The sequence below is a fragment of the Chrysemys picta genome, chromosome 19, assembly GCF_011386835.1.
Source record: "Chrysemys picta bellii isolate R12L10 chromosome 19, ASM1138683v2, whole genome shotgun sequence".
Taxonomy (NCBI): domain Eukaryota; kingdom Metazoa; phylum Chordata; order Testudines; family Emydidae; genus Chrysemys; species Chrysemys picta.
This window is the reverse complement of record NC_088809.1, coordinates 7,585,606-7,608,933: the sequence shown is the minus strand read 5'-3', so window position 1 is coordinate 7,608,933 and position 23,328 is coordinate 7,585,606. Positions and strand designations below refer to the sequence as shown.

Genomic DNA, 23,328 nt, shown 5'->3' with positions numbered 1-23,328 from the left:
TTATTAGCAAGGTTATATTTGATTAAATGCAGCCATACTGCCCCAGGGTTATGACCTTGCAAGCTAAGCAGAATCCAGTTTGGTCAGTATTTAGATGGGTGATCTACAGTGAAAACCCATTATACTTTAGCAAGTGTCATCTGTGATTTCAACCACTATTGTGCCATTGTTTGAATAAGTCAGAAAAGCAATGTCCTGATTATCTCTGATCATTAAAAATCTCATAGCCTTTTTTGAAGAACTTAGTCTTGTTAACATAAATGCCAGTTTCACCTGTCTGAATTCCTTTGTAGTTAAAATCGGACACGATCGGATTTACTTTCTGTCCTAATCTGCTGCGCAGAGCTGTGCATTATTAAAAGCTTGCCACTGTCCAACCTAGGGGAGGCAGCAAAGCTTGTGATCAGTTTGAAAAGTTTGTAGAGTTTGGGCTTTTTGTATGAGAGATGCTGCATAAATGTCTGTCTTCATTATTCTGTTCAGTTTGTTACTGGACCAACTACCAACTTACCCAGGGCTTGGCTTGGGGTTGTTTTTGTTTTAATTACAGTCTATATAATTAGTTCCCAGCATGTTGAGGTAATAGAGAGTTGCTCCAGCAAGCTTCCAATTTCCTCATCTCATTAGGTTTTTAACGCGATTATTAGTATAATAATCAGCTATGATGATTTCTGTTTGTAGCTTTTTGCATTCTCTGATTTGCAGGGTGTCTTGATTGGCTAATTTAGGCAAATTATTTTGATTGTCTTGATGATGGTTGGTTGATTAGAACACAGCAGGGGTATAATTCCTCTTCCTAGGAAACGGAGCACTCTTTTGGTTTTTGGTACCAGAGCACTGAGGATTTTTGTGTGTGTGCACATTTAATTATTATATTTGCCCACAACACTAGTCAAATGTCTCGAAAGCAATTACATTAGTGATAGAATGAGCATGGCTGATGTTAGGAGAAATTGGCAGCATGCAGAGGGGGCAGGTGGGAGGGGTTTGGGAGGATATTGAGGCAATATGGAAGTCTCGACTCTGTGTTTGTTTCCTTATATGCTGTTTTAGGAGATTGCTGAACCTAATGGGTACAAATAATATTGTCCATAATCCCAATGGCGGGATTCTTCATGGTAAAACTTTTGTAGCGCTAGAGGTGACTACTATGGAAGAGATGTTTTAGCCAAATGCAAATTGTTGGGCTCAATACAGGAGTAATTGGATGAAATTCTATACCCTGTGTCATGCAGGCGGACAGACTTGATGATCTAATGGTCCCTTCTGGCCTCAAAATCTATGAATCCCTTTCCAGCGTGGCCTGATTGAACTTCGTCTCTCCCTGTCATTGTGCTGTAGTTGTTGAACTGAGTCTACATGCCATTGTTTTTCTTTCCTCTTGATATCTAAAATGTGCTTGTGTTTCTAAGAACGAAGGTGGGACTCCATATTTATTGTCGCTCAGTGACTCCAGGTCAAATTTCGTCATTTTTTGTAGTCAAAAAGCCAATTTTTGTAATTGTGCAGCTCTACAGGCTTCACCTGGGATCAGGGCAGACTGCCACTGACATCACTGTTAGTAATGGAGACCTTGAAGCTGCTCTCACTTACATTGATGCAAAGCATACTCTGAAGTCAATGGAATTATGACAGTATAAAACCAATTTAAGGGACTGCAAAATCTGGCCCAGACTCTACCATCAGTGGTGACAATTTTTTTTGTCCAGAACGGAATTAACTCACTGTTCCGTAGCGGCACTGGATTTGCAGTCTGAACGGTATTAAAAACTAAAAACCAGCCCTTGCTTTTATCAGTAAAGTGAGCATGTGTCTTGGAAGACTCATAGGATCCAATCCAGCAAAGCACGTAAACATGTGTTTAACTTTTAGCATGTACATTGAAGTGAGTAGGATTACTCGTGCTTATAGTTAAGCACATGCATAAGGACTTCACTGGGTTGGCGCTGTAGGAAGTAGATATGAGGATGCCATCTTTACGTAGTCTTTTTCCAATTATAACTGTGTTTTAAAGAGCAATACAGAAAGACTTTCTTGTTAGCACTTCCAATATCCATCATTTCATTTTACAGTATGTCCTCAATTCTCAGAACATGGTGGAACCACCAAAACACATTAATAATACAAAAATGAATTCAGCATAGGAAAGAGTCAACAGCAAGCACCTTAATATAGGATAACAATCAAATTTATGATCATTGTAGTGAATTGAAAGTAAAAGCCAAACTTCCAACAGCACAGACTGTGTGGTAATGGTTACCTATTTGGGCATTTCAAATGTATGAGCAGTTCCATTCAAACTCCTAGCTTATTAGGAGAGAGCTGAGGGTTGTGCTGTATGGCGTTAAAGGTAATTTTTTCTAGATTTGCAATAAGGCCAGGATTTGACCTATGACCTTGGTACAAATTATCTCCATGCAAGTAACAGAGGAGCAAATAAACATATAGTATATTTTGTAGACTTTCTAGAATGAGGTTAAAGTCAATTATTAGAACTCATTAATTTCTCAAAATTAATTAAAACTATTCCTTGGGTGGAGAACTGCATGAGCAGTGTTAGGAATATGAGGAGCCCTTTGGGGAAGGGACTGTCGTCTTTGTTCTGTGTTTGTGCAGCACCTAGCACAATAGAGTTCTGATCTGTGGCTTGGACTCCTAGGCAGAACTGCAATGCTATTTAATAATAACAATAGTAATAATAAGAGAAACCAGCAAGAGTTCTTTTGTCTCCACCCCCATCCCCTCCCGGCCAGCTAGAATCTGTTTTAAGTCCCAATATTAGACAAAAATATCGAAGACATAATCAAGAACCACCTACTGCAATAGTAAAATAAACTACATTGATTTAACTTGCCCCTACAACCGTTTTAATAGGATTTTTATCTTCCCACCATCCTTATTTACAAAATAAAAATTTAATGCAACTCTAGCTGTTACAGTGGTAGATCGTAATGGTAGTAATTCCCCCTGCTGCACTGCCACACAGTCCCTTCTCTCAGGAGCCCATAGGCTGAACAGATGGTGTGCAATGCTTGTGAAGGACTGATATCATCATTTTTATTTCCAAACAGAGGGAATTCCCTAAATTTTTCACGTTCCGTGCCAGGGATAAGGTAAGTTGTACAATTATCAATCTTTTCTCTCTCTACATTTTAAACTGATTTTTTCCCTTCTACAATCATTCCAAACCTCTCTCAAAGGGGAGAGGGTCCATCTGATCAAAACCTCATTGGGCAATTCTGAACATATCCTTCCCCCATGATCCAGGCACTCACTATGTTGACAGCTGAGGCCAACGGGAGTTATTGGGTCCTTAGTCATTTTGAAATCAGATCACTTATTTAGGTGTCTAACTATGGATTTAGAAGCCTAACTTTAGGCTCCTGTTTTTGAAAATCGTAGCCATAGTGATGCAAAATTACTAAAATGACTCCACTGATAAATTTCATGTCACCCCACTGATTGCACTTGCCTGCACATTCCATGACATGCTGCCTAGTCCAAGGCAGTGCTTGTTCTGAGGACCATAGCGGTAGAAACAGAGTATGTTTCAGGGAAGGTGGGAACTTGGGGATATTGTCGCTAAAAGGATCTTCCCCTTTTGCAAAAAGAAGGCATCTTACACAAAGGGCTGTGGTTTTTATTCTACTCTCAATGTGCAGACAGTTTCAATACGCACCTCTTAACACTAATGACTCTGGTGCATCAGACCTGAAATTGTGTGGCAGCTTCATTGAATTTTTAGCTTTCTATTTAATTTAATATGAAAAATCACAATAGGGACAGTGCGGTGCACCCCTGGTTATTTATTTCTGTATTAACCGCTATTTATTTTACACTATATCCTCAAATTTTCAGTTTTTGACATGCCCAAGATGTTTGTGGTGTTAACAAAGGGTTGATGTTGGAGGTTTGCACAGCTAGGTAGGGACAGCTGAAGCATTTGGCATCTCTGAAGATGGGAGACAGTTTGTGATTGTGGGATATCAATATTAGTTGAATGTTTCTGCTAAAATGATCAGGAGTGAAACAGTTCACCATGTTGACACGCGAGGTTTCAGAGTTGGATCATTGAAATGAAAGGGGCAGTTCACGCCCACAAGAATTGTTGTTTCAAGCCGTCTGCAGGCTCGGGAAGACGCTACTGCATCATTTACACTCACTTCAAGATTTTCTTTGCAATCCCGAGGGCTAGAAACATTTTTTTTTAATAAAAAACAAAACAAACATCCTGTGGGTCCATCCTCCCCTCCCCCAAAGCTGAGAGTCTGGAATACAATTTTGCAGTTAGAGGTAGAATCTGTTGTAAATTCTATCACTGTAGAATAACAGAATACACCAGACCCTGCTAGTAAAGGCAACACTAGCCATCACTAGTGTCTCAGGTCAGTAGATTTTATACAGTTCTCTCCATCTTACCAGATCCAGCTTCTTACCTGACTTTTCCCTTTTTATTCCTTTTGTGCCCAATATTACGGGGTGGGCTTCCCCTCTCTTTCCAGTTTGAAGAAGATAGGATCTATCGTCATCTGGAGCCAGCTCTGGCTTTCCAGTTAGAGCTGAACCGAATGCGAAACTTTGATCTCACTGCCATTCCGTGTGCCAACCACAAAATGCACTTGTACCTGGGAGCAGCTAAAGTTGAAGCGGGCACTGAGGTGACAGACTACAGGTTCTTCGTGAGGGCTATTATAAGGCATTCAGACCTGGTTACCAAGGTGGGTTTCCTGGTGTGGGAGGTCTATTTCCAAGGTTGTATGTGAAAAATATGTCAGAAGTGAGTGTGCGTGTGTGTGTAAAATCTAAACCCACTGCCTTCTACTGGATGGCATGTTACAGCTTCTAGATCATGTCTGATAGAACCTAACATTTCAAGTGTCCAGGTTCAGACTTTAGGTGGAGTGTCAAATCTATAGTAACTCCACTGGAGCTATTCCAGATTTCTGCTGATGTAACTGAGCGCACAATTTGACCTGGTATCTGAACCAGGCACCATCATCAATGTCTTTGGAAGAAAGACTCGGGAAAATTGTTCAGCCCACTGAAATGAGTTTCACCTTTTTTCTGTGTCAGATTCCACTATGGTCTTTTGCAGCCTAATGACCCTATGTTTGGGTCTGAGGGAAGGCTAGCGGAACGTAAATAACCTTTTGGCAATCTCCTGTAGGAGGCCTCCTTTGAGTATCTGCAGAATGAAGGGGAGCGCTTGCTCTTGGAAGCCATGGATGAGCTGGAGGTGGCCTTTAATAACACCAATGTGCGCACTGACTGCAACCACATCTTCTTAAACTTTGTGCCTACAGTCATCATGGATCCATCTAAGGTACATGTCCCCCATGTCTGTTACTCCTTGGCTGAATCTCACTGGAATGGAGTGTTCTGTAGGTCTCATGTTAGAGTACCAGCCATCAAAGATTGTGTAATATACAAATCCCACCTGCTGTTTTATAGGGAAAGCACAGGAAATCAGTGTTCAACACTGGAAGTGGTAGTGGGGTGTGTGTGTGTGTGGGGGGGGGGGGCATATTAGGTATCCTAATATTGTGGAGTAATTTTTCTTTTCTACAGGAAGCCATGTAAAAATGGAGACTCTGTGGAATATATTTTTGGCTCTGGAAAGAGCCAATAGTGAATGTTGCTCCCAAGGAATATGAGACTGAGTAACACTTAGGGAATAATGGCATTGATTAGCCTCGATGGCAGGGACAGGTTTGCAAACCCTTTAATTAAAATGGTCATAGACATTTGCCCTACTTGCCCAGAGGCACTCCAGGTCTCATTTTCAGAGGTCCTGAGCATCCCCATGCCCAGGGACTTCAGCCGGAGCGGAGATGTTCAGTACTCTCCTAATCAGCCCGTGTGCGTTCAGCACTGGCTGCCCCTGAACAGCCTTGGAAAAGAGGATTTTGGAGAGAATATTAGAAACTGCCTACAAATTGCCTTACTTTAATATGCGCTATTTACCAACAGGAGTATATTATAAAGTTTAATAAAACAGCCCAGAACAAGCTCAGAGTGGTAATTGCTTTGTTGATTTAAGGCACTGTACTGTAGGTGCAATGAAACATGGTTATTGTGCATATAAATGCTACTTAACTGTTTACCATTCTGGGTGCTTTTGTGCATCTCATCATTCTTAGCGATGAGAAACGTTTGCAGGAGGTGAGAGAAGAAAATTCAATCAAGGGGGCGCAGTGGGCCCACTGCAGTGTGGCACTGCGCTGGCTGGAGGTGTGACATTGCTAGGGCCTAAAAGACCCAAGTTCAAGACTAACCTTTAGGCACTCCGCGGTTCCCAAATTTGATTGGTTTATGTATTTTTAAAACATGGTTGTAAAGTGAATTGGTGAAACATCCAGCTCACGTATCACCAGTCGTTCATATTCCACAGTTTGGGAACCCCTGGCTGTCTCCAGAGGGAGACTGGAAGCCTGGTAAAAGTATCACTCAATGCCTGCTTAGGGACTTTAGTGCTCTTGCTGAGTGAAAGCGGCATTCCAGCCTCAGAAGGAGTTATCAGCGGGTGCAAGGTCTGTACTGCTGCATTCTTGCTGCTCCTGCAGTATAGCATATAAATAGAGGGGAGAGGAAGGAAAGGAAAGTGGTGGCAATTGAAGAGGTGGGCGGGAACCCTTATTAGCCCGCACTTAGGTTATTCTGAATGCTGGCCTCAGGGAAATGAGCCATTCCCCACGTGTTGGTAGGGTCCGGTGTGGGAAGGAGGAATAACCAAGGGGTGGATGTATCCACAGCAGAATGGCAATGCAAACTCACTGTTCTCTGTGTGCTAAGATTGAAGAGTCTGTGCGGAGCATGGTGATGCGCTATGGAAGCCGCCTTTGGAAACTCCGTGTCCTCCAAGCAGAGCTGAAAATTAACATTCGCTTGACGCCAACTGGAAAGGCAATTCCCATCCGTCTCTTCCTGACCAATGAATCCGGCTATTACTTGGACATCAGCTTGTACAAGGAGGTGACGGACTCCAGGACCGCACAGGTACAACTCCATGCAGGCATGGAAGCGAGTACTACAGAATGTGGTCTTTGGGAGGGTTTTGGTTTGTTGATTTTTTTTTTTTTTTTTTTTTTTTTTTTTTTTTTTTTTTTTTTTTAAGCCTGATCCAAATACCAAAGTGATTTATTATTGTTTCAGTAAATAAAGAATTGTGATTCTAGAGAGAGGTAATAGGCATGTGGGTGTGCAAAACACATAACTCATGTGGAGGTATGTAGTCTAGCCATTTGCATACACCTTGCTTTGTTCATGCAAACACTTCTTTTCCCATTCGGAAAAGTCCTTTGGAATTAGAAAATATCATCGTTGTATACACTATTGGAACTATCCTGTAGAATTTAATAGAAAATTCTATCCCTGCTCTAAGCTTACGCCGGATGGTTCAAGAAATCCATAGAAAGGATTGGCTTCTCTTTTTAAATTCTGTAGGAACAATGAATAACTTCCAGGCCCATGTGAAATTTCTGGAGAACCTTACTGTAGTCATATTTATTAAACTGGATAGGACTTTAACATGAGGGTTGTGTATGTACTATTCTTTGTGTACGGCTTACTCGTATTCTACTAAGGCACTTAACTGTTTATTAAAATGTAGAAATAAGTTTAGATTCTGACTGCAATAACAACTCTGCCATGCAGTAGAAGCAATGGAGTAAACCCTTTGGACAGTGTTTGTGTCAAACACAATGCGCTGAGTCACCATTTTTCCTTTTTCTAAATCTTTCCTGCAAGCTGCTTGGCCATGCAGTCTCTCCTGGTCTAGAGATCCTAGTATAGATAATGTCCACATGTTTTGAATAGACCAGGGAAAAGAAAAAGACATTGTGTTAATCTGCAGTGGCTCAGCTTAAAATTTGAGTTTTGTTCGCCATTTGCCAATGTGACCTTTCCTTTTGCGTTGTTTCTGGTGAGATGGTCAGAAAAATATCCCTGTAAGGCATGGATTTTCTTTTTTAAAATGTTACATGTATGTTGGGGGGGAGGGAGGAGGGCGGCGGGATCTTTCTGTAATTTTCACAGTATTTGATGTTTTTTTCCAGGGTAAACTTAAATATGTTTCAGTCAAATCATTCTAGGGACAGGGATGGTTTTAATTAACTTTCATAATAGATTTAAGGCAGGTCTGTTCTTGTAAATGTTTATTCTTAACTTTTTTTTCACCTTTATCTAAAAAGAATTCTTTTAGATTTCGCCCTTGTATGGTTCTAAAGAGATTAAACTTAGATAGTGAATTCCGGCTCCCCTTTTTCAGCCCAAATAGGAACTCTGGTTTAGGATAAGATCACACCCAAACAAGTTTTCCTGTTTCATTATAACATCAGTGGCTTTTGCATCCTGAGAGGTTTGTTAGATGAGTTCAGGATCCATTGCTGCATACAAGCAAGTGAACCTGGTGCTTGGATACTATAATGATTTGTAGTGGTGTGGAAACCTAGATAGATAATTCACCAGAGAAGCCAAAGATAAAGTCAGGAATGGATCCAGGTCTCCTGTGCTCTAACCGCTAGAAACGCTACTTGCTTAAGGGACCAGTCCAACTCCCTGTGAATCAACTAAACGCCTCTCACTGACTTTAGTGGGAGTTGGATTAAACCCTAAATACAGTAAAAGCCTCTTGATTACAGCACAGTGGTAGGCACTTGTTTTCCTGATTAAATAGCTCTCCTGCCAAAGAAGTTTTTTTAAAACACAAAACAAAGCAACCTATAAAGACTTAAGAATGATGTAAAATATTATATTGACAAAAACCACAAAAAGGAATACTATTTACTGAATTCCATCTCTATTTGAACTCTCTCCCCCCTTCCCCCTCCCCCCCACCCAATCTTCTTTTAATCTTTATCCAGCAACTTCTGTATAAAGGAACTGGAGCTTGGAACATCAAATGTTATGATCATTCTGTTAAGAACAGCTTAATCATATGGCTCCAGCCAAATGCGTCCCTATTAAGCAGGGCTTAGTCTAATGTTGTCTCAGTTAAGCAGCACTCATTGCAGCTCAATATCATTAGCTGAAATGGATTTTCATTTGGGATTTCCAATGGATCAATTCCTTTGGTGACGCCCCATCAGAGTGGGCCCTCCCTATTAAGTGAGTCCTGATTGAGTGGACTATAAAGCACCGTGAAGTATGGCAGCTGAAAACTCATGTCACTGCTCCGGGAGTATATTTTAAACGTGTAATATCAAAACTTCAAGCCAAATGACATATGGCAAGTCTTGAACTAGCTTCCACGATCAATCAGCAGAGATATGAATGGTGTTTAGCTACTGTACTTACACTGTACTGTATTTATGCTATTCAGCGACATAAATAATAGCGATCCTCTCATTGCTGTCATGGGATATTCTCATACTCAGTCCACATAGTCACGCTGTCAGAGGAAATGCTGGTGAATGGTCAGTCTTCTCTGCATGCTGATTATGGCTAGGTACCCTTTCCTACCAGTGTGATATTGTTGTAATAAGTCAGCGATGTACAGAGTAAAGCCCTGCTTGAATAGGGTGGTAATGGGTGTTGGAACACGTCACTTTGAGATGTGTGGGTATTGCCATCTTTTGAGGGAACACAAGTAAGTCCATTCAAACTAGCATATCCTGTTGAAGTGTTCTGATGGGGACATCTCCCCTGAGCTGATCTGGTTGATGGATCTCAGGTTGCCTTTCTTTTACGCTGATCATGTTTTCTGCTGCAGATTATGTTCCAGGCATACGGAGATAAACAGGGCCCACTTCATGGCATGCTGATCAACACCCCATATGTGACAAAAGATCTGCTCCAGTCCAAGAGATTCCAGGCACAATCTTTAGGGACGACGTATATCTATGACATCCCTGAGATGTTCCGGCAGGTAAATCTTCCTTGGCAGGTCTTACTGGGGTGTTTGTAGAGTTTTGTACCAGCAAAGCGTGCCCTCGTTGCTCATCAAGGGAACCTAGTAGCTGGAGCTGTGAAACTCCACGCTGGAGCCATGAAATTGACGAGAAAGCCGGGCAACTAGAGCCTGGCTGCCACCGGCTCCCCCACTCCCAGCTGGGCTGCTGCCCGGAGGGTCCCTGCTCAGAGAGGCGAGACATACCAGCTGCCCCCAGCTGGGAGTGGGAGGAAGAGAAACCCCAGGTGGCTACCCCCCTGCTCCCTGCCCTGGCTCTCAGCCCCCAACACTGCCCCTCGTCAGTCGATGGAAGTGCTCCTGGTGAGACGCACACCGCTGACAGGAGGGTAGTGTGGACATCAGCCACTGCAGTGATTACAGTGGTGTCGGTAAGCCGACCTAAAGTAGGTTGACTTAGATTTGTAGTGTAGACATGCCCCAAGTCTGCTACGAGTCGGATTAGATAATACAGTGGTGGTAGTGTTTGGCACGGCACCAATATGAATTACAGATACTACTAACCTTTCTGCTATAGACAAGGCCTTAGTGAATGAGGTTGGTGTATGGTAGAATCCATCACACTAGATATTTCCTGTGTGCTAGCTTGGATTCTATACCTGGCTTGTTGGGTTATCAAATCACAAAGCTGTGGCTATTGTTACTTTGACTAAAATCATGGTTCAGGGTTTGAAATTTCCTCTAAGGTGGGATCCAGTGAATAGTGTCAGCCAAATGCTGTTTATTGGGGGAGTTAATGGGTATAGAAGTAGTTTCTGTCTTGATACTGAGTCATAACAGGTTACATCAAGTATACCAAGAGTAAATCTTAACAAAAATTTCTCTCTTCACCTTTATAGTCTCTGATTAAACTCTGGGATTCTATGAGTGAATATGCATTGCTCCCAACACTACCATTGCCTTCTGATATGCTCACGTATACTGAACTGGTACTGGATGATCAAGGTCAGCTGGTGCATATGAACAGGCTGCCAGGAGGAAATGAGGCAAGTTACTTTCTAAAACTACTTTCCCCGCCTTCTCATCAGCAATATGTTGTAGTTATAGACTGGCTTTGAAAATTGTGGTGAAAATGTACCAATCCAGGCTCAAAAGCTACTTGTGCTCCTTTCATGGGTGAAATCTTTCTCTTGAAAATGAGATTTTTGTCTCATTGAAGATGAATACCTTCCATACAATTGGAACTTTAACCTCCATAGAAAATTATGGTTTAGTTTCAAATTTGTGCTAATGCTATATTTTTTCCTTCTAATCAAAAGGTGTACCATTCAAGTATTTCTGGTAGCTAGAGTTTTATATTTTAAATTTTTTTTACAAAGCTAAATAGAAATGTTTTTGTTCACTTAAAAAAAAAAAAAAAAAAAAAAGAGAGAACACACTAATTTTATATATGTTCTATTTAAATGTTCCCCTGCAGTGTTTGGGTAATAAACTGGCAAAGTGTGTGCAACAGCCCCCTCTAGTGACTGGTCCTCTAGAGAGCCTAATGGAGTTACTCTTAGCTCAAGTCTGTGCTGTGATGTTGGAAGTCCAAACTCTGCTCATGACCTCTGCGGGCTGGTGGTGGTTACTTTTGCAAGGCAGAGATTGCAGGGTTGAGCTAACTTGAAAGTGAAATTAACTAGTACAAAAGTGAAACTGACCAGTTCATTTTCATTGTCCAAATTAAGTGAAGTGCAAAAAGTAAATATGTCTCTTCAGCTATTTAAGTTTAAACAATCTAAGGTGGTAGTTGCATTCATTTTTTATATGATTGTTAAACTAACCGTATCCCTTTAACCAGATATGTAACCTTAAGACTGGCAAGAGTGTCGTTCCTATATCAAAACCATTGGGAGGGGAGAGTAGGTTATTCCAACAAAGAAGTTCAATAGAGGTTTGCAGCAGTGTTTACTGCGTCTCTCTTTATAAGCCCTTTGTCAGGGAAAGGCTTTGAATCTGAATTTTCGAGTCAAACCCAGTCAATAAATGGAGACGTAAGGAGGTTTTTTTCCGCTGCTGCTGGGGGTATAGGAAGAATGGTTTCACTAATGTAATTAAAACCCCCAAATGAGTGCTTTTTTTTTTTGGTTAATTTTGTTTTTTGCCCAGAAGTCCACGGCTGTGCGAAGCCTCTTGCCACGATCTTTCTCTTTCCGTCTGCATTTCTCTCTGCTCTCGTTCTGTGTTTGAGCGGGTAGAGACTGGGGGAATAGTGAAGTCCCCGAGGGACAGAGCTCTGTTCTTGCTGAAATTACAAGCACAGAACTGCCTGGGCATGAACATGTAGTGTTTACTCTGCCAGTATGAATACAAATAGTCTTATTATACGAGATTCTGTACCCAAAGACCAAAAAAAAATTAGTTTTTTTTAACCCTTGAAAGACTTAGTTGTGCCTTGTGTGGAAACAAGTGACATAGCAGCACAAAGAGCCCTGTGGTGGCTATACAAATAATGCCCTGGTTAAAACTCCGTCTCTATGATGCTGTTACGCTATACGGTGAGTTGTTTGAATTCTTGCCTTATTTTCAAACAACCTGGAGGTGGTGTTTGGGGTGTTTATCCCCACCTTTTGCTGTCCATACGCTTTGAAGATGATTGAGAATGGAAGTATGTGGCCAATTCTGAGTCGTGTCTCGATGACTCCATTGAGATTCTGGACTGGGCTACTCCCTCGTGCAATCTTCCGGTGCGTGCTCTCTGTCTCAATTGAAGCAGAGAGAGAGAGAGAGGCTGAAGACTCCATTTCTCTCCTTTCCCAGAGAGGTTTGTGGCTAATGCTCCGGGCAGCTTGTAAACGATGTCAGCCAAGCCAGTTCTCCGATAGATTAGTTACAGTAGGACAATGCACAGTGAAAATGAGGTTTGAGGTGTTAGTATCTTATTCTGTTACTAGTAGCCAGGGGACACAATAGTACACCTTCACTGGAGAAGTGGCCAATCTAAGGAAGGGGTTTCAGCAGTCAAAAGTCTGAAGGACAGGTGACACGCAAAAGATGACGAGCTGTCGAACAGATGCATTCCTCTGTGCTGCATTCACTGTATCAGGGAGAGCTGACTTTAGGCTTTTACAGTTTAATTTGTTTTAGCCGAGGAAACAGATTTGTCACAAGCCTGCACTCAAGGTCCTCGCACCAAGGAAGATGGCAAGTGGGAGGGGAGGAGGGACAGTTGAGGTTTGATTCCTCAGCTTCATCTCTGGAATGGAAAAGGCAACCTGGATAAAACCAAGCTGACAGGCGTGTTTAAAAAGAAGAGGCAGTAAATAGATCCATGCTGCTTTTCTCACAAATAAGATGGGTCCCACAGATGCTGCATATTTCTACCTAGAAGTTATGCAGACTGTTATCTACCAGGAACAAAGGGTCCTTGCTGTCATCCACCTTTGTGGGAGAAGCTTGTAGTTCTGGGTGTAGATAGGCATTGTCCAGGAGACATAGAAGAGAGGAAAATTATAACATTTTAAACTGGTTCAGCTCTTTGTTTCAGACACATTTGAGAATTTGCCATCTTTTCACCAAATACATTTCATTTGTTCTCCAAACTTGTCTGAATGTATTTGAGAGGATACGTTAACATAAACAAACACGCTCTCCTTTAAAATGATAAAGTTGATAGGACTTGTTGCATAGTGAATCATGAATGGAAGGCAATGTGGCTAAAGGAGTGAGCACAAGATGGAAGTTAGACCTCTTAGGTCCTTATCGTTGGGCCCTTATCGCCCGTCTCTCACTTTCTTCACTGGTAAAATAGGCTAGTACTGATGTAGTTCATGCTGTTGTGAGGATTAATTAGTTAAAATTTACAAAAACAAAAAAAACCCAAACCTTAGACACTGTAATTACCATATCAGTGCTAGGTGTTACGTTGCAGTGCCACACAAACAGAGGATGTAATTGAAGCTAGGTGATATGCTATAATGGTGAAAGAAGAAGAACAGGAGTACTTGTGGCACCTTAGAGACTAACAGACACTTTTTTGGTTCTGTTAACTCAGTGGCAAAGTCTGAGTTGAATTTAAAAGCTGGTTGAAATGGGTGAAAGTGGAGGGAGGAGGAGGAGTACTATTAGGACCTGACATAAATTGCAATTTTTCTTTTCCTTATAGAACCCCATAAAATGTCTAAATAATGCTGTGAAGGTAAATTTTCCTCAGCTCCACAGCTATACAAAACAGCTTTATTTGTTTCTTTATGATGATCTTTTCAGAGGAGATTGGTAAACTTAAGAGATGGGTGATGGGAAAGAGTCTTCCTTCTCAAGTTAGTTCACAACCAAGCCATGTTGGCAATGACTGAAAGTCACAACCATTGGATAACTGGTTTGAGAGACGTTTGGTGGTCTCAGACCAGATCTTAGTGGACAGATAACCACATCACAAAAACCACCACCATGTTTGACAGTAATTATGTCTCTTGCTGGCAGACTCAACAGAAAGGCCAAGGACTTAATGGACTATGACGATGGAACTCCGCTCTCATTCCTAGATTTTGGTCCTGCTGGCTTGGGGATGAGATGTCTTAGTAGGATAGAGTGGGGGAGGTTGCACTGCTACAGGCCAGGCTGTACCTGTTCTCTGGCTACACGAAAACTCTGGGGGCTTTCAAGACAGTGGTGTCTTTTTCAAGTCATTTTTCCATTCAGACAGTTCTGAGTGGCGTCCACTGACTCTTTGGATGACTTCTTGAGAAGTGGACTTTGTCCAGTTTTCTTCTCAGTGTCCCTTTCTCTGGATTCCTCATTTTGACCCTGTGACCTGCACCCCCATCCTTATTTGTTCATTTTTGTCCCCAGTACTCAGTTAAACTCTGGGTTCTGTGGCCCCTCCTAGCCTGAGAGGTGTTTGCCTTTTGCTCCACTAGGCCCCACTCACACTCCCAGGATTTAAATAGACTGGCACTAAATTCACAACAGCATAAAATTCAAAACTCTTTTGGAGCTAATTTGCTAATACAGGTTTGTTAGTGGCAGAAAATATGTATGTAGGAGAGCCGAAGAAGGACTAGCATGTGGACAATAAAGTCTTAGCAGCCAGCAATAATTCCATCACGTTCCCTGGCAAATTGGAGCAAAGACTGTGACTGTCTATGGGACAAAAGTCACACATGGGAACATGTCAAAAACGAAGTGACAGCTAGGTGGACGCTCAGGATGCCTCAGAATCAGGCCCTAAAATGGATAGACACATGGCACTGAAATTTGTAAGTTTAAATAAAAAGTTGCATAATTGAAAAAGAAAAATATTGCATTGCAAAAATTTGCAAACAAAAACATCTCTGCTTGTTAAGGTTTTCAGTTAAATCGTTTTAAGTTCAGATAGTTGATATGTTCGTATACATTCCACCACAACTTTTTTTAAACTAACTCCTGCTAGTTTGTATCTTCACATTTAAAAAAAAAATAAAAATAAAAAAAGTCTGGACTGTTCAGAGTTCAGTGCGGCAAGGTGCTGAGGAGTTTCTACGGAGGGTGTTCCGGGGGGGTCCCTTTGGCAGCAGCAGGGGCTGGAGGTGCTCAGAATCTTGCACTCTTGGAATACAGATCGATGGGGTCTATGGAGAACTTTGCATGTTTTGATTTAGGTGTATGGCTGACAGTGGCTCTCTTACAGACTGTCTACCCTAGAAGTTTAACTGCCATGGCTGAGGCTGTAACATGAATCTCTAATATGGTTCTATAAGCATGTTGTCCTGTTAGAACATGGATGACTCTAGTGGTGCCAGACAATGGTGTGTTAGCACAGGGAGATTTTTACAGGATTTTCCAAAGTACCCAGCAGCTTCCATTGAGAGAACATTTAAAAATGTGTCTCTTTCATTGAGTAGCTCTTCTGAAAGTCTGGCCTATAGTTCAGAGTGGATAGTCTTACCTGGGGAGCTATATCAATCACCTCCTACCAGTCTCCTCAAGGAGTACTATATTGAGTCTAAAGACTGGGGCTGAATGTCAGAGCACCACCGCCTCCAAGTGCGGGAGAGGCGGGAGAAACTCCAGCCTTGGCTGCCTCACAGAGAGAGATTGGAGGAGGGGGAGGAAGGAGAGCCCGAGCCTGGATGGCCGGGCTCTGGCTATCTGCCTCCCAGGTGTGCACGGCCCTTCTGCATGCCCCCCAGCCACCCGGGATTGACAACCAGAGCTCTTCCCTCCTTCCCCCCCCTAAAAAGCACACCACTCATGCTCCCCTTTCTCCCCATTCCCATGCCTCCCTGGGGAGGCCTACCCCTTACCTTAGACCAGCAGTTCTCAAACTATCCAAAAAATTATCTGAAATCCCACCATTAAAAAAGTGATCGTTTTTGTGGGCCATCAGGTCACTCTTCATACTGTTAGAGATTTCACTGCTCATTTTTAAACACGGGGCATGCTAAGCATTTTATAAACTTTGACCCAAATTCACCACCGCCCTCAGAGTCCATGCAGTTGTACCCCCTTATGGCAGCACTGAATTTGGCCCTTCAAGACAAGGAGATAATGGATGTAACTGGGACACCCCTGGCACTGCTCCACCCCCAGTTCTCCAGCTAGGTCACATGGAAATGTACATAGGAAGAACATGTCATTTTTCCCTGTTGACACTAGATGTCACAGTTTTTCCTTTACAGTAACCTGAGCGTGAGACAGAGTCTCTAATTGAACCTTTTTGTGAAGCATTTGCCAGCATCCTTTCCGTTGCAGGTGGGAAGATTTGGCCAGGTGTGTTACAGGACAGAACTAAGTAAAGGGCTAGAGGAACCCCTGTGCAGCAGCTCCAGGTGTTGTTTGGTGCAGCAGAGGGATAGCTAATGAATATTGTGCAGGGAAGGCTTAATAGTTAAACTGTTTTTATGTTCTGTGGATTCTATTTTGTTGCCTTGCATTCCCCTCTCTTATGGTAGGGCTTAAGGTATTAAAACCTCAGAGCTCGAACACGTATAGTAATTATGGAAGAACTTGGGTTGCATGATTACAAGGTCTGTAAAATAACAAAGGGTTGGAAGGGGAATGGAATAAGTTTGTCTGTGTGTGTTTCCATTCATGCTCCCCCCACATTTGTTTTATGACAGTTACTGCAATTCTGTGTGTTTAGAACTCCTTCCCTTGATAAGACTTAGGAACAAACTCTTTATAAAGGCTCTTGGAGGCTGTAGACAGGGAACCTGGGCAACTCTTTCTGTTGTACTCATTGGAAACCATTCTTGTGCAGTTGTTCATTAGGTGAGCCTCCTGTCACAGAATACCTTAGGCCCCATCGGCACTTCGATACCTGATGGCAATAGCGTAAGGACCAGAATGGAACAGCTTTTTTTGTTGAGAACTGTAGAATGCTGTTTTACTGAAAGATGAAAGTTTCTCGAAATGTGGAGTGGGACACATGAATTTAAAAGAACAAACTTCCTGACGTGGGTTCCTGAGCATTGGTGAAGGCAAACCTTCTTTTTTTTCTTTCTTTCTTTCCCTTTTTATATGCCTGGAACATTTAATGTGTCCATAAATTAATAATGGGTGTGAAGAGTAGACCTATTTAGTGGGTCTTTTTTAAGTCCATGTTAGGATTATAATGAATGGTGGGACACATGCAGAAGACACTGGAATATGGAATTTTGAGCACAAAACTGCACTGTTCAACAGCAGTTCATATGGTTAAAAGCAGATGCCTCATAGCAACTTAGATTGACGAGGTCGGTTAATCCTCCATGCTGATCAATTACTTCAGCATGCTATTTCTCACACAGCTTCACAGACAACAGTAACATCTGTAACCCTCATTTTATTGTGTGTGTGTGTGTGTGTGTGTGTGTGTGTGTGTGTGTGTGTGTGTGTGTGTGTGTGTTGTGTGTGAGAGAGAGAGAGAGAGGTGCTAGTAGTTTAAGATTTGAAAGCTTTGCATTCTAAACATCAATTTTCAGATGCTTATAACCTACTAAAATGTATTTTTGAGCTGGAACTTCTCATGTTTGGTCTTAGCCAGGAGGTTAATTTTTGGAAATTTATAAGAAAATCAATTCAGCCATTTTTGAGTTACTGGTGTTGAAAAAACAGACTTTTTTTCCAGTGGTTAAGATAAGTGTTTAGATTCTTTTATACAGTCAAGCACTACTCGGGGCAATGCTTAATGCTATTCAAAAATACAGAAGAAAAAATGTTATTTCCTATGCTGCCCTTCCTGTAAGGTTAGTTTTGCAAAGTTTTATACTTAAACCTCATCTCCCACATATACATATACATATACATTCAATCTCAATCTCTCTCTCTCTCTCTCTCAAAAAAAAAAAAGATAATGGCCTACTACTGCTGACATTTATTCTTTAACTCAAGCAGTAGAAGTCTGTTCTATGGGCCAGAAGTTTCAGATGCTGTTGCTGACCCATGTAGGGGGTCATGGTTGCATCCAGTGCAATTTTTGTGGGTTATTTTCCCCTTCAGTCTTATTACTGAAAAAACAACACAACCCCACCACATTCAGTATCCATCCTGTGCACTGAAGGCCTGTTCCAACACCCACTGGAGTCAATAGACACTGGTTCAGGCCCTGAATGAGGCAGAGGTTGCCTGGGGAAAAAGTATGTGATGATGTTATTAAGAACTGGATCACAATATATCTGCATGAGGAGGAAGAATGAAGGTTGCATGGGTAACCTTTATTCTGGTATTTCCTAACTTTTGAGAGCTTGACTTTGAAATCTTTAAATTTCCTTTTTGGTATAGTTTTTGTATGATGTAATATATAATACACATCTGTACATGCACGTATAGATGTGCATATAAAACGCACATATAGACATAGACTAGAACGGGAGATGAGATGTGATTTGTGTAACCATGAAGACTCTAAGAGGGAAATGCTGTATGTTAATTGTCAGCAAACTTTTTAAAAAAAACCATCAGCCCTGTTAGGGGCATTTTCAGAGAGCCATGTCCAGGTTTCCAAATTTAAAAATAAATAAAATTAAGCATGGTAAAAAGTACACATGCTCGAACGTCATCCTTGTGCGGAGAGAAATAGAGTGAAATAACACGATTGCCATAAACGCCAATGCTGGTGAATAACAAGCTGTTCTAGTTTACATTAGATTTTGTGTCAACTACATTTTCTTGAGGAATTACTGAACATGGTAGAAAGGGTCCTGCAGCTTCCCCCCAGGGTCCCTACCATTTGCATCCGTGTCCCATCACTTCTTGTATCTGCTGTGCTACTGTGAGAGAGAATGGAACCATAGTTTCTTCCTGTTCCCTTTGGTATCTGTCGTCAACAGCTCTGACTGCCACTGGCAGTCAATTTGTAACTGAATCAGTGTGTGTATTACTGTTCACATTGATAGCACAATTAATGTTGAAGTCAATTTTGGTGTTAATTTTAGGTCATGATTAGTGTTGACACTGTGTGTCAAACTAATGACATTTTAGCATCATGAAAATGAACATTAGTTAATATCACGTTTTTACTATCTGCTAACGGTTACATTAAGCCAAGATCTCCTGGGAGAGGGTGTGTATAAAATTATATATATAAAACGTGTGTGTGTGTGTAATGGTATTCTGCATTGCTGGTGTTACTCAGGGAGCAAATGACATCTAAGCACTGCATCCTAATCACAGTTCGGAACACCAGAAATAATGATCGCTTCTGATCGGAGGCTGTGAATAATTCATCTGGTTTGATTTTCACGTTCTGTCCAGTGATACTTTTCAAACCAAATGTGTTTCTACAGAAGAATAATGGCCCCACTTCTTATGGAAATACTGTGGCACAAATCATTTCACCAACATAAAAACAGTTAAATAAGACGGTTCTTGTTTTTATTTTTTCCCCCCCGCTCCTGCTCTCTCTCTCTCTTGCTCTTCCTTGTGCTGGGGATCGAAGTGTGGCAAGACAAGTGCTTCCAATACTGCTGTGGCTGTTTTCAAGATCCTATTTTTAAACCACCCCCCCTCGCCATCACCCCGTGATTGTTCTGGCAGCACTCTTAGGTGATTAGCTCAGCCTGCCTAATTAACCTGTGAACTCTCCCTTTTTGGCATGCTGCCGTTAAGTTAAAAACCACATTTTTTTCCCCTCTAAAATAGAAAGCTCTCCCCTCCTACCCATAAATTTAAACAGCATATGAGCCTTTCAAAGAAAAAAAATCCTTGGCTGTGCCCTGTGTTTTTTATGACTAGCCAACTAACATTGATGATAGTATATGTTGGGGAATCAAAAAGAGACGTGAAATAGTGTAGTGACACATTTGTGCTTTTTTATAGCATACGTTTGTTTCTGACTTTTCATTATAAAACTATTTTCAAGAGTATATATAGTTACTTGGATATGAAAATTCATTGTACCCTAGTTAAATAACGCTATAGCAGTGGGGCAAAGAGAATTTAAGATAAGGATGTGCATTACATACGCAGAACCGCAGGCTGGAAAGCAAATATGGTGCTTCTGTTCTGAGTTGTATTGGTAGGAAGTTTTTTTTGTTTTTTTTTTTTTTGTTTTTGTTTTTTTTTTTTTGAGTATGGAGGCTTCTATTCTAACATACAGAAATCATTGCGTTGATCTTGCATCCAGGGAGGCAGCCTGATCTTGAGAATGGAGCATGGGACTGACAGTAAGGACTCTTGATTGGAATCCGGCCCTGACACTGAGAGAGCAGGAGCAAGACAATTAATTCCTCCGTGCCTCAGTTTACCCATCTGTAAACTATATGCATCCGAAGAAGTGGGCTGTAGTCCACGAAAGCTTGTGCTCTAATAAATTTGTTAGTCTCTAAGGTGCCACAAGTACTCCTGTTCTTTTTGCGGATACAGACTAACACGGCTGCTACTCTGAAACCTGTCAGGAGGACAAAGATGATCAGTTGCAAGGTTTGGGGGTGGTTGCTGCTGAAATTAAAAAGGGAAATGCTATGGCTGCTGGATTTATTTTTGATCAATAAGCTTGTCCTTTGGGCTCCTGGTAAGTTGTCCATGTGATCCTTGTTGTCTTTGCTGAGTCTCAGAGGTCTTTGGGGTGGTCAGCAGCTGCAGCGACTTGTTGTATAGCATTAAGGCTTTCCATTAATTTAGCAACAAGATTGGTATTTGAGCAAAACATCCAGCTGACCTTTTGGGGTTTATGCTCCTGTCTCTGCAACTGATGCATATCTCTCGCCTCTAAACACTCTGCAGTTTGATGCTGAAACTTACCTGTACATCAGCAAATATTAATAAAAATTACCTACCTCCGGCCCCCCGTGCCATATCATTTAAAATGAGTGTGAAGAAATGGAGCCCATAGGAAGATGCACAGAAAGCTCTAACGTTCTATTCGCCTGTGATCCCAGCCATTGAAAGGGAGGAGAAGGGAAAGGAGCTGTCAGAGAGCTGTGATGTTTTTGGATAGCTGCCTGCATTTTCTCCAATGATCCTTTGATTAATTTCTCTGTCGGGCTTTTTTTTTTTTTTTTAATGAAACTATTACACTGTATCTTATTGCAGACATTGATTGGCTCTTGTCTGTGTATTGTGCCCATTTTGATTTGTATTAAACAGCACATATCTATCTGCTGCTTCTCTCCCTCCCCCATCCCACCTCCCTTCTAGTTCATAATGCTCAGAATCCCAAGTATCCGCAATGAGAGCTTCACCCATACTGATTGCAAAGGATGTGCAATCGGCTTGAGGAATGTGTACTCTGCTTGTGATCGCTGGGCCAGCCGAGACTGGGTGAAGCATGTGGCTTTCAGGGCTAGGCTGCTATTTACATCTGTTAATGGTGCTCCTTGACGGCCAGCTCCCCAGTGCGATCCTACACAGAGGCTAAGAGGCGAGAGAGATGCAGGCTCCAGAAGTTGCTCATCTCCATTAGGCAGGACTAGGAGAGATCATCTGGTGATTTAAAAAAAAAAAAAGAAAAATACTCAATAAAAACACATTACTTATACAGGTGAGCTTGAAAAGTCAGGCTGAAGGCGAAAGAGGCTGCAGCGGTGTCTGTGGAAAGCAAGGGGACAGAGACACAGAAACGCAGGAGAAGGGTGGAAAACAAAAGTTGAGACAGTTGAGAAATAAAGGGATTAAAGCAGAGAGGGCAACAGGAGATGGAAAGGAGCTGATGAGCGTTCTAGGCCAGGAGTCCTTCTGAAATGTGATTGGCTGGGTGGCCCTGAAGAGATGGTAGGAACTCCTGTAAACAAAGGGCACTGAAACAGAATGCTTTAACTAACCCCATGTCCTCTGTGACACACACTAAGCTCAGCGAGAAGAGAGAAGGATCTTGTAGGATGTGTCTCGGAGCGATGGTAAATCCCTGAATGGATTGCCTAGAATAGATGGTAAAGGGAGAAACAATGCTACTGAATGTCTTGGGTGGGGGAAATGCAGCCACACGAGGAAATGTGTTCCAGGGGCTAGGGTGGCAAGTTGAGGACTGGTTTTGTAGTCCTTACTCCAGCAATACTCTCGGTGAAGAATGCAGATTGGGAACCTTATTGAGCTCGTGTATCCACAGTGCTGTACTTAGTGGGTCCTCACATACCATGCATGATTTTGAATCAAGTGAGCATGGAGGCAGAAATCCATCTATTAGTATTGGAATATTTATATTTGAAACTCTCCCCCGCCCCCTTTTGTGTGACCACAGATTGGCATGGTGGCTTGGAAAATTACCCTCAAGAGCCCTGAGTGCCCAGATGGCCGTGATATCATAGTCATTGGCAATGACATTACGTACCGAATAGGGTCCTTTGGGCCCCAAGAGGACCTGCTGTTCCTTAGGGCTTCTGAACTTGCTCGAACAGAAGGTATCCCACGAATTTATGTGGCTGCCAACAGTGGAGCGAGGATTGGTTTGGCTGAGGAGATTCGTCACATGTTTCATGTTGCCTGGGAAGACCCCAATGACCCTTATAAAGTAAGTAGACGCTCGATCTCGGAGGCAGTGTGCAATAGCAGAACTATGGGATGTACCACAGGCTAATCTTATATTTGCAGTAGCCAGTCTCTCTTCAAAGAGGCGAGCTAAAGCTCTGCCAGACATTTAGGCACAAAGTTAGCCGTGGTACTGGCTCACTAATTAGCAGAGTTACACCAAGGAGGAATTCAGGCCCAATTTTCAGAGGTTCTGGGCATCCTTGACCTCCGCTGGAGCTGCAGGTGCTGAAAAACTCCTATTATTACCCCTTCTGGATAAATACATCTCTTGGAAAGGCTTCTTTTTTGGGATGGGGCCACGGGAGGGATTCATTGATGAGAATGAGTAAAACTAATTATTTGTCCCCACAGGGTTATAAATACTTGTACCTAACGCCTCAAGATTATAAGAAAGTCAGTGCCCTGAACTCCGTTCATTGTGAGCATGTGGAAGACGAAGGAGAATCCAGGTAAACTGCTGGGTCTAATCCTGTTTCACTTTGGATATATATGAAGGACACCTGTCACTTCCTTGTCTGTTTTCTCTTGTCTAGTCCCCAGGACATCCTATAGTGCCCAGTCTGAGAACACAT

At 42.0% G+C, this 23,328-nt stretch overlaps 1 protein-coding gene across 8 annotated transcripts in view; it reads left to right on the top strand.

Moving 5' to 3' along the window:
- Window positions 1-23,328, top strand: part of ACACA (acetyl-CoA carboxylase alpha) — a 199,249-nt gene that overhangs the window by 94,804 nt on the left and 81,117 nt on the right. For all 8 annotated transcript variants that reach the window (XM_065572846.1, XM_065572849.1, XM_065572852.1 and 5 more), the window contains 8 exons: window positions 3,072-3,113; window positions 4,503-4,718; window positions 5,168-5,323; window positions 6,793-6,996; window positions 9,710-9,865; window positions 10,747-10,893; window positions 22,467-22,736; window positions 23,108-23,205. In XM_065572846.1, coding sequence (XP_065428918.1) covers window positions 3,072-3,113; window positions 4,503-4,718; window positions 5,168-5,323; window positions 6,793-6,996; window positions 9,710-9,865; window positions 10,747-10,893; window positions 22,467-22,736; window positions 23,108-23,205 — 1,289 coding nt within the window. The remainder of the gene's footprint in view (window positions 1-3,071; window positions 3,114-4,502; window positions 4,719-5,167; window positions 5,324-6,792; window positions 6,997-9,709; window positions 9,866-10,746; window positions 10,894-22,466; window positions 22,737-23,107; window positions 23,206-23,328) is intronic.